Source organism: Sebastes fasciatus, chromosome 15 (genome assembly GCF_043250625.1).
Source record: "Sebastes fasciatus isolate fSebFas1 chromosome 15, fSebFas1.pri, whole genome shotgun sequence".
NCBI classification, from domain to species: Eukaryota; Metazoa; Chordata; class Actinopteri; order Perciformes; family Sebastidae; genus Sebastes; species Sebastes fasciatus.
The window spans coordinates 85,200-97,500 of record NC_133809.1 but is presented as its reverse complement, the minus strand read 5'-3'; the positions used below and the strand labels follow the sequence as shown (position 1 = coordinate 97,500).

The 12,301-nt window shown below is 36.8% G+C and overlaps 1 protein-coding gene across 2 annotated transcripts in view; it reads right to left on the bottom strand.

The window, feature by feature from the left end:
• Positions 1-12,301, bottom strand: part of sec23a (Sec23 homolog A, coat complex II component) — a 35,041-nt gene that overhangs the window by 17,444 nt on the left and 5,296 nt on the right. For both annotated transcript variants that reach the window (XM_074661423.1, XM_074661424.1), the window contains exons 2-8: positions 10,042-10,293; positions 9,661-9,718; positions 9,470-9,556; positions 9,148-9,384; positions 8,677-8,777; positions 7,864-8,008; positions 7,625-7,783 (exon numbers count right to left, since the gene is read on the bottom strand). In XM_074661423.1, coding sequence (XP_074517524.1) covers positions 7,625-7,783; positions 7,864-8,008; positions 8,677-8,777; positions 9,148-9,384; positions 9,470-9,556; positions 9,661-9,718; positions 10,042-10,262 — 1,008 coding nt within the window. In that variant the 5' untranslated portion in view covers positions 10,263-10,293. The remainder of the gene's footprint in view (positions 1-7,624; positions 7,784-7,863; positions 8,009-8,676; positions 8,778-9,147; positions 9,385-9,469; positions 9,557-9,660; positions 9,719-10,041; positions 10,294-12,301) is intronic.

The window sequence follows — 12,301 nt, the reverse complement described above, 5'->3', positions numbered from 1 at the left end:
ATAGTAGTACTATGATAGTAGTACTATGATAGTAGTTCTATGATAGTAGTACTATGATAGTAGTACTCTGATAGTAGTTCTATGATAGTAGTACTCTGATAGTAGTACTCTGATAGTAGTTCTATGATAGTAGTACCTGATAGTAGTTCTATGATAGTAGTTCTATGATAGTACTCTGATAGTAGTACTATGATAGTAGTACTATGATAGTAGTTCTATGATAGTAGTACTCTGATAGTAGTACTATGATAGTAGTACTCTGATAGTAGTACTCTGATAGTAGTACTATGATAGTAGTACTCTGATAGTAGTTCTATGATAGTAGTACTCTGATAGTAGTACTATGATAGTAGTACTCTGATAGTAGTGTAGTACTATGATAGTAGTACTCTGATAGTAGTACTCTGATAGTAGTACTATGATAGTAGTACTCTGATAGTAGTTCTATGATAGTAGTACTCTGATAGTAGTACTATGATAGTAGTACTCTGATAGTAGTTCTATGATAGTAGTACTATGATAGTAGTACTCTGATAGTAGTTCTATGATAGTAGTACTATGATAGTAGTACTATGATAGTAGTACTCTGATAGTAGTTCTATGATAGTAGTACTATGATAGTAGTACTCTGATAGTAGTTCTATGATAGTAGTACTCTGATAGTAGTACTATGATAGTAGTACTCTGATAGTAGTTCTATGATAGTAGTACTCTGATAGTAGTTTAATATAATTATAATATAAGTACTCTGATAGTAGTACTATGATAGTAGTTCTATGATAGTAGTACTATGATAGTAGTACTCTGATAGTAGTTCTATGATAGTAGTACTCTGATAGTAGTACTATGATAGTAGTACTCTGATAGTAGTTCTATGATAGTAGTACTCTGATAGTAGTACTATCAGAGTAGTACTATGATAGTACTACTATGATAGTAGTTCTATGATAGTAGTTCTATGATAGTAGTACTCTGATAGTAGTTCTATGATAGTAGTACTCTGATAGTAGTACTATGATAGTAGTACTCTGATAGTAGTTCTATGATAGTAGTACTCTGATAGTAGTTCTGATAGTAGTACTATGATAGTAGTACTATGATAGTAGTTCTATGATAGTAGTACTCTGATAGTAGTTCTATGATAGTAGTACTCTGATAGTAGTTCTATGATAGTAGTACTATGATAGTAGTTCTATGATAGTAGTTCTATGATAGTAGTACTATGATAGTAGTACTCTGATAGTAGTTCTGATAGTAGTACTATGATAGTAGTACTATGATAGTAGTTCTATGATAGTAGTACTCTGATAGTAGTACTATGATAGTAGTACTCTGATAGTAGTACTATGATAGTAGTACTCTGATAGTAGTTCTGATAGTAGTACTCTGATAGTAGTACTATGATAGTAGTACTCTGATAGTAGTTCTGATAGTAGTACTATGATAGTAGTACTCTGATAGTAGTTCTGATAGTAGTACTATGATAGTAGTTCTATGATAGTAGTACTCTGATAGTAGTTCTATGATAGTAGTACTCTGATAGTAGTACTATGATAGTAGTACTCTGATAGTAGTTCTGATAGTAGTACTATGATAGTAGTACTCTGATAGTAGTTCTATGATAGTAGTACTATGATAGTAGTACTCTGATAGTAGTTCTATGATAGTAGTACTCTGATAGTAGTACTATGATAGTAGTTCTATGATAGTAGTACTATGATAGTAGTACTCTGATAGTAGTACTATGATAGTAGTTCTATGATAGTAGTACTATGATAGTAGTACTCTGATAGTAGTTCTATGATAGTAGTACTATGATAGTAGTACTCTGATAGTAGTACTCTGATAGTAGTACTATGATAGTAGTACTCTGATAGTAGTACTCTGATAGTAGTACTCTGATAGTAGTACTCTGATAGTAGTTCTATGATAGTAGTACTATGATAGTAGTTCTATGATAGTAGTTCTATGATAGTAGTACTATGATAGTAGTTCTATGATAGTAGTTCTATGATAGTAGTACTATGATAGTAGTACTCTGATAGTAGTTCTGATAGTAGTACTATGATAGTAGTACTATGATAGTAGTTCTATGATAGTAGTACTCTGATAGTAGTACTATGATAGTAGTACTCTGATAGTAGTACTATGATAGTAGTACTCTGATAGTAGTTCTGATAGTAGTACTATGATAGTAGTACTATGATAGTAGTTCTGATAGTAGTACTATGATAGTAGTACTATGATAGTAGTACTCTGATAGTAGTACTATGATAGTAGTACTCTGATAGTAGTTCTGATAGTAGTACTATGATAGTAGTACTCTGATAGTAGTTCTGATAGTAGTACTATGATAGTAGTTCTATGATAGTAGTACTCTGATAGTAGTTCTATGATAGTAGTACTCTGATAGTAGTACTATGATAGTAGTACTCTGATAGTAGTTCTGATAGTAGTACTATGATAGTAGTACTCTGATAGTAGTTCTATGATAGTAGTACTATGATAGTAGTACTCTGATAGTAGTTCTATGATAGTAGTACTCTGATAGTAGTACTATGATAGTAGTTCTATGATAGTAGTACTATGATAGTAGTACTCTGATAGTAGTACTATGATAGTAGTTCTATGATAGTAGTACTATGATAGTAGTACTCTGATAGTAGTTCTATGATAGTAGTACTATGATAGTAGTACTCTGATAGTAGTACTCTGATAGTAGTACTATGATAGTAGTACTCTGATAGTAGTACTCTGATAGTAGTACTCTGATAGTAGTTCTATGATAGTAGTACTCTGATAGTAGTACTCTGATAGTAGTACTATGATAGTAGTTCTATGATAGTAGTACTCTGATAGTAGTTCTATGATAGTAGTACTCTGATAGTAGTACTCTGATAGTAGTACTCTGATAGTAGTACTATGATAGTAGTTCTATGATAGTAGTACTCTGATAGTAGTACTATGATAGTAGTACTCTGATAGTAGTTCTATGATAGTAGTACTCTGATAGTAGTACTATCAGAGTAGTACTATGATAGTACTACTATGATAGTAGTTCTATGATAGTAGTTCTATGATAGTAGTACTCTGATAGTAGTTCTATGATAGTAGTACTCTGATAGTAGTTCTATGATAGTAGTACTCTGATAGTAGTACTATGATAGTAGTACTCTGATAGTAGTTCTATGATAGTAGTACTCTGATAGTAGTTCTGATAGTAGTACTATGATAGTAGTTCTATGATAGTAGTACTATGATAGTAGTACTATGATAGTAGTTCTATGATAGTAGTACTCTGATAGTAGTACTCTGATAGTAGTACTATGATAGTAGTACTCTGATAGTAGTACTATGATAGTAGTACTATGATAGTTCTATGATAGTAGTACTCTGATAGTAGTACTATGATAGTAGTACTCTGATAGTAGTACTATGATAGTAGTACTATGATAGTAGTTCTATGATAGTAGTACTCTGATAGTAGTACTATGATAGTAGTACTATGATAGTAGTACTCTGATAGTAGTACTATGATAGTAGTACTATGATAGTAGTTCTATGATAGTAGTTCTATGATAGTAGTACTATGATAGTAGTTCTATGATAGTAGTACTATGATAGTAGTACTATGATAGTAGTTCTATGATAGTAGTACTCTGATAGTAGTACTCTGATAGTAGTACTATGATAGTAGTACTCTGATAGTAGTACTATGATAGTAGTACTATGATAGTAGTTCTATGATAGTAGTACTCTGATAGTAGTACTCTGATAGTAGTACTATGATAGTAGTACTATGATAGTAGTTCTATGATAGTAGTACTCTGATAGTAGTACTATGATAGTAGTACTATGATAGTAGTTCTATGATAGTAGTTCTATGATAGTAGTTCTGATAGTAGTACTCTGATAGTAGTACTATGATAGTAGTACTATGATAGTAGTTCTATGATAGTAGTACTCTGATAGTAGTACTCTGATAGTAGTACTATGATAGTAGTACTATGATAGTAGTTCTATGATAGTAGTACTCTGATAGTAGTACTATGATAGTAGTACTATGATAGTAGTTCTATGATAGTAGTACTCTGATAGTAGTTCTGATAGTAGTACTATGATAGTAGTACTATGATAGTAGTTCTATGATAGTAGTACTCTGATAGTAGTACTATGATAGTAGTACTCTGATAGTAGTACTATGATAGTAGTACTCTGATAGTAGTTCTGATAGTAGTACTATGATAGTAGTACTCTGATAGTAGTTCTGATAGTAGTACTATGATAGTAGTTCTATGATAGTAGTACTCTGATAGTAGTTCTATGATAGTAGTACTCTGATAGTAGTACTATGATAGTAGTACTCTGATAGTAGTTCTGATAGTATTACTATGATAGTAGTACTCTGATAGTAGTTCTATGATAGTAGTACTATGATAGTAGTACTCTGATAGTAGTTCTGATAGTAGTACTATGATAGTAGTACTCTGATAGTAGTACTATGATAGTAGTACTATGATAGTAGTACTCTGATAGTAGTTCTATGATAGTAGTACTCTGATAGTAGTACTATGATAGTAGTTCTATGATAGTAGTACTATGATAGTAGTACTCTGATAGTAGTTCTATGATAGTAGTACTCTGATAGTAGTTCTATGATAGTAGTACTCTGATAGTAGTACTATCAGAGTAGTACTATGATAGTACTACTATGATAGTAGTTCTATCATAGTAGTACTCTGATAGTAGTACTATCAGAGTAGTACTATGATAGTAGTACTCTGATAGTAGTACTATGATAGTAGTACTCTGATAGTAGTACTATCAGAGTAGTACTATGATAGTACTACTATGATAGTAGTTCTATGATAGTAGTTCTATGATAGTAGTACTCTGATAGTAGTTCTATGATAGTAGTACTCTGATAGTAGTTCTATGATAGTAGTACTCTGATAGTAGTACTATGATAGTAGTACTCTGATAGTAGTTCTATGATAGTAGTACTCTGATAGTAGTTCTGATAGTAGTACTATGATAGTAGTTCTATGATAGTAGTACTATGATAGTAGTACTATGATAGTAGTTCTATGATAGTAGTACTCTGATAGTAGTACTCTGATAGTAGTACTATGATAGTAGTACTCTGATAGTAGTACTATGATAGTAGTACTATGATAGTAGTTCTATGATAGTAGTACTCTGATAGTAGTACTATGATAGTAGTACTCTGATAGTAGTACTATGATAGTAGTTCTATGATAGTAGTTCTATGATAGTAGTACTCTGATAGTAGTACTATGATAGTAGTACTATGATAGTAGTACTCTGATAGTAGTACTATGAGAGTAGTACTATGATAGTAGTTCTATGATAGTAGTTCTATGATAGTAGTACTATGATAGTAGTTCTATGATAGTAGTACTATGATAGTAGTACTATGATAGTAGTTCTATGATAGTAGTACTCTGATAGTAGTACTATGATAGTAGTACTCTGATAGTAGTACTATGATAGTAGTACTATGATAGTAGTTCTATGATAGTAGTACTCTGATAGTAGTACTCTGATAGTAGTACTATGATAGTAGTACTATGATAGTAGTTCTATGATAGTAGTACTCTGATAGTAGTACTATGATAGTAGTACTATGATAGTAGTTCTATGATAGTAGTTCTATGATAGTAGTACTATGATAGTAGTACTCTGATAGTAGTTCTGATAGTAGTACTATGATAGTAGTACTATGATAGTAGTTCTATGATAGTAGTACTCTGATAGTAGTACTATGATAGTAGTACTCTGATAGTAGTACTATGATAGTAGTACTCTGATAGTAGTTCTGATAGTAGTACTATGATAGTAGTACTATGATAGTAGTTCTGATAGTAGTACTATGATAGTAGTACTATGATAGTAGTACTCTGATAGTAGTACTATGATAGTAGTACTCTGATAGTAGTTCTGATAGTAGTACTATGATAGTAGTACTCTGATAGTAGTTCTGATAGTAGTACTATGATAGTAGTTCTATGATAGTAGTACTCTGATAGTAGTTCTATGATAGTAGTACTCTGATAGTAGTACTATGATAGTAGTACTCTGATAGTAGTTCTATCATAGTAGTACTCTGATAGTAGTACTATCAGAGTAGTACTATGATAGTAGTACTCTGATAGTAGTACTATGATAGTAGTACTCTGATAGTAGTACTATCAGAGTAGTACTATGATAGTACTACTATGATAGTAGTTCTATGATAGTAGTTCTATGATAGTAGTACTCTGATAGTAGTTCTATGATAGTAGTACTCTGATAGTAGTTCTATGATAGTAGTACTCTGATAGTAGTACTATGATAGTAGTACTCTGATAGTAGTTCTATGATAGTAGTACTCTGATAGTAGTTCTGATAGTAGTACTATGATAGTAGTTCTATGATAGTAGTACTATGATAGTAGTACTATGATAGTAGTTCTATGATAGTAGTACTCTGATAGTAGTACTCTGATAGTAGTACTATGATAGTAGTACTCTGATAGTAGTACTATGATAGTAGTACTATGATAGTAGTTCTATGATAGTAGTACTCTGATAGTAGTACTATGATAGTAGTACTCTGATAGTAGTACTATGATAGTAGTACTATGATAGTAGTTCTATGATAGTAGTACTCTGATAGTAGTACTATGATAGTAGTACTATGATAGTAGTACTCTGATAGTAGTACTATGATAGTAGTACTATGATAGTAGTTCTATGATAGTAGTTCTATGATAGTAGTTCTATGATAGTAGTACTCTGATAGTAGTACTATGATAGTAGTACTCTGATAGTAGTACTATGATAGTAGTACTATGATAGTAGTTCTATGATAGTAGTACTCTGATAGTAGTACTATGATAGTAGTTCTGATAGTAGTACTATGATAGTAGTACTATGATAGTAGTACTCTGATAGTAGTACTATGATAGTAGTACTCTGATAGTAGTTCTGATAGTAGTACTATGATAGTAGTACTCTGATAGTAGTTCTGATAGTAGTACTATGATAGTAGTTCTATGATAGTAGTACTCTGATAGTAGTTCTATGATAGTAGTACTCTGATAGTAGTACTATGATAGTAGTACTCTGATAGTAGTTCTGATAGTATTACTATGATAGTAGTACTCTGATAGTAGTTCTATGATAGTAGTACTATGATAGTAGTACTCTGATAGTAGTACTATGATAGTAGTACTATGATAGTAGTACTCTGATAGTAGTTCTATGATAGTAGTACTCTGATAGTAGTACTATGATAGTAGTTCTATGATAGTAGTACTATGATAGTAGTACTCTGATAGTAGTACTATGATAGTAGTTCTATGATAGTAGTACTATGATAGTAGTACTCTGATAGTAGTTCTATGATAGTAGTACTATGATAGTAGTACTCTGATAGTAGTACTCTGATAGTAGTACTATGATAGTAGTACTCTGATAGTAGTACTCTGATAGTAGTTCTATGATAGTAGTACTCTGATAGTAGTACTCTGATAGTAGTACTATGATAGTAGTACTCTGATAGTAGTACTCTGATAGTAGTACTCTGATAGTAGTACTATGATAGTACTACTCTGACTCACCTTGGTGGCTTTCTTCATGAACTTGGCGTTGTCCTTCTCGAGGTCGTGCCAGGACCTGATGGGGGTCTTCAGCTCGTCTCCCACCACCATGCCGGGGCCTTGCGTCGCCGGGCCGCCGATGAAGGTCATGACCCGAGCGCCCGTGTTCGGGAAGGTGCACTGTGGGTAAAACACACAGGCTCAGTGTGACGCGCCGGCGATGGCTCGGCGCCGCTGTGTAAAGACGGCGACCCCCTCACCTCCAGCAGTCCCACGGCGATGGACATGGCGACGCCCAGCGAGCGCAGCGGCCTCTTCCCCTGAGTGACGGGCCAGGGGTCACGCTGCAGCTCCCCCAGAAGGTCCGTCAGGTTCATGTCCACCTTCTGCACCGGCTGCAGGAACCTGAAGGGACACGCCGCACCGCGCTGTAATCTATTACTACAGTCATCTATTACTACAGTCATCTATTACTACAGTAATCTATTACTAAAGTAATCTATTACTACAGTCATCTATTACTAAAGTAATCTATTACTACAGTCATCTATTACTAAAGTAATCTATTACTACAGTCATCTATTACTAAAGTAATCTATTACTACAGTCATCTATTACTAAAGTAATCTATTACTACAGTCATCTATTACTAAAGTAATCTATTACTACAGTCATCTATTACTACAGTCATCTATTACTACAGTCATCTATTACTAAAGTAATCTATTACTACAGTAATCTATTACTACAGTCATCTATTACTACAGTCATCTATTACTAAAGTAATCTATTACTACAGTCATCTATTACTACAGTCATCTATTACTACAGTAATCTATTACTAAAGTAATCTATTACTACAGTAATCTATTACTACAGTCATCTATTACTACAGTCATCTATTACTAAAGTAATCTATTACTACAGTCATCTATTACTACAGTCATCTATTACTACAGTCATCTATTACTACAGTCATCTATTACTAAAGTAATCTATTACTACAGTTATCTATTACTAAAGTAATGGAGGGCTGCATCCCTCGTTAGGAGCTAGTAATAGATTACATTTACCTGTTGGACAGAGGCTGCTGGGCTGGCTGAGGTCCTCGTCCCTGAGCCGCCGCCGCCGCCGCCGCCGCCGCCGCCGCCGGTTTGGTCAGACCCAGCATCTCCTGTAAACAGTACACAGATGATTACTACTTCATCTCTACCGTCCCTGGGCTGCTACAGAGGCTTCGCTGTAAAGGTTGGGGTCAGGTCACCAGTAGCTACCTGCTACCTGCTGGACTGGTCACCAGTAGCTACCTGCTACCTGCTGGACTGGTCACCAGTAGCTACCTGCTACCTGCTGGACTGGTCACCAGTAGCTACCTGCTACCTGCTGGACTGGTCACCAGTAGCTACCTTCTACCTGCTGGACTGGTCACCAGTAGCTACCTGCTACCTGCTGGACTGGTCACCAGTAGCTACCTGCTACCTGCTGGACTGGTCACCAGTAGCTACCTGCTACCTGCTGGACTGTTCCCAGTGGCGGTCAGATACCTGGAGCTGCTTGGCGTTCAGGTCCTTGGTCCCCCTGAAGACGTAGCTCTTGGAGATCCCCTCACAGCCCAGCTCGTGGACTTGAACCATGCGTCCGAAGGTGATGAGTCCGACCAGTGCGGTGGGGGGCAGCAGAGACAGGGACATCTGCAGAGACTCCTTCAGGGCTTGCAGGTCCTCGTCCTCCATACAGGTGTCCACCACGTACAGGAAGACCAGCGGCATCTGAGGACCCCGCTGAGGACAGAGACCACATCGGGTTATACATCTGACAGTACGGTCCGTCCGTCCGTCTGTCCGTCCGTCCACCTGTCTGTCTTACCTGGACCACGTACTCGATGGTGGAGAACTGAGGCAGCAGCTCAGCCGGTTGGTTCACCTCAGAGATTCCAGCGTACGACGGAGGAAACTGAAACAGAACCAGAACCAGAACCAGAACCTGAGTCTGAGTTCTGCTCTTCTGTCTCTGAGAGGACGTTTCATTAAATCAGTGTGTGTGTGTTTCTACTGAACCTGGTTCCTCTGGTAGCAGAAGTTACAGGCCCACAGTTTGGCCCGGTAGTCCACCTGACTGAAAGAGACAAACAGGTACGCGTTAGACCCCCTGACCCCCGTGTGTGACCCCTGACCCCCGTCTGTGACCTCTGACCCTCGTCTGTGTCCTCTGACCCCCGTCTGTGACCCCTGACCCCCGTCTGTGTCCTCTGACCCCCGTCTGTGACCTCAGACACCCGTCTGTAACCTCAGACCCCCGTCTGTGACCCCTGACCCCCGTCTGTGACCTTAGACCCCCGTCTGTGACCTCTGACCCTGGTGTGTGACCTCAGACCCCCGTCTGTGACCTCTGACCCCCGTCTGTGACCTTAAGACCCCGGTGTGTGATGTCATACGTACCACAGCGGGTTGAGGACGGCGCGGCAGGTGGCACGGCTGCAGAGGACAGGTTCATACTGGATTGGCGGCAGGTCGGGCCGCTCCCTCAGCGGTGTGAACAGCGACGCCACCGGGACCACCATCCTGGTGGCCTCCAGCCGGCTGGACGGCCAGACGTTCCAGCTGAACCGCACGCCGTCGCGCTCCTCGTTCTGAGAGATGTACTCTGGGAAGGTCGCCATGGCAACGCAGGGAGGTGGGAGGGGCCAGACACTGTGGGGGGGGGGAGACGGGACACAATATCAGAGGACCGTAGTACTAACTACACCATAGTACTACTAACTACACCATAGTACTAACTACACCGTAGTATTACTAACTACACCGTAGTACTACTAACTACACCATAGTACTAACTACACCGTAGTACTACTAACTACACCATAGTAATAACTACACCATAGTACTACTAACTACACCATAGTACTAACTACACCGTAGTACTACTAACTACACCATAGTACTAACTACACCGTAGTACTATTAACTACACCATAGTAATAACTACACCGTAGTACTACTAACTACACCATAGTAATAACTACACCGTAGTACTACTAACTACACCATAGTACTAACTACACCGTAGTACTACTAACTACACCATAGTACTAACTACACCGTAGTACTACTAACTACACCATAGTAATAACTACACCATAGTACTAACTACACCATAGTACTAACTACACCATAGTAATAACTACACCATAGTACTACTAACTACACCATAGTACTACTAACTACACCATAGTACTAACTACACCATAGTACTAACCACACCATAGTAATAACTACACCATAGTACTAACTACACCGTAGTACTACTAACTACACCATAGTAATAACTACACCATAGTACTACTAACTACACCATAGTAATAACTACACCATAGTACTACTAACTACACCATAGTACTAACTACACCGTAGTACTACTAACTACACCATAGTACTAACCACACCATAGTACTAACTACACCATAGTACTACTAACTACACCATAGTACTACTAACTACACCATAGTACTAACTACACCATAGTACTAACTACACCATAGTACTAACCACACCATAGTAATAACTACACCATAGTAATAACTACACCATAGTACTACTAACTACACCATAGTACTAACTACACCGTAGTACTACTAACTACACCATAGTACTAACTACACCGTAGTACTACTAACTACACCATAGTACTAACTACACCGTAGTACTACTAACTACACCATAGTAATAACTACACCATAGTACTAACTACACCATAGTACTAACTACACCATAGTAATAACTACACCATAGTACTACTAACTACACCATAGTACTACTAACTACACCATAGTACTAACCACACCATAGTAATAACTACACCATAGTACTAACTACACCGTAGTACTACTAACTACACCATAGTAATAACTACACCATAGTACTACTAACTACACCATAGTAATAACTACACCATAGTACTACTAACTACACCATAGTACTAACTACACCGTAGTACTACTAACTACACCATAGTACTAACCACACCATAGTACTAACTACACCATAGTACTACTAACTACACCATAGTACTACTAACCACACCATAGTACTAACTACACCATAGTACTACTAACTACACCATAGTACTACTAACTACACCATAGTACTAACTACACCATAGTACTAACCACACCATAGTAATAACTACACCATAGTAATAACTACACCATAGTACTACTAACTACACCATAGTACTAACTACACCGTAGTACTACTAACTACACCATAGTACTAACTACACCATAGTACTACTAACTACACCATAGTACTAACTACACCATAGTAATAACTACACCATAGTAATAACTACACCATAGTACTAACTACACCATAGTAATAACTACACCATAGTACTAACTACACCATAGTAATAACTACACCATAGTAATAACTACACCATAGTACTACTAACTACACCATAGTAATAACTACACCATAGTACTAACTACACCATAGTAATAACTACACCATAGTACTACTAACTACACCATAGTAATAACTACACCATAGCACTAACTACACCATAGTACTAACTACACCATAGTAATAACTACACCATAGTACTACTAACTACACCATAGTACTAACTACACTGTAGTACTACTAACTACACCATAGTAATAACTACACCATAGTACTACTAACTACACCATAGTACTAC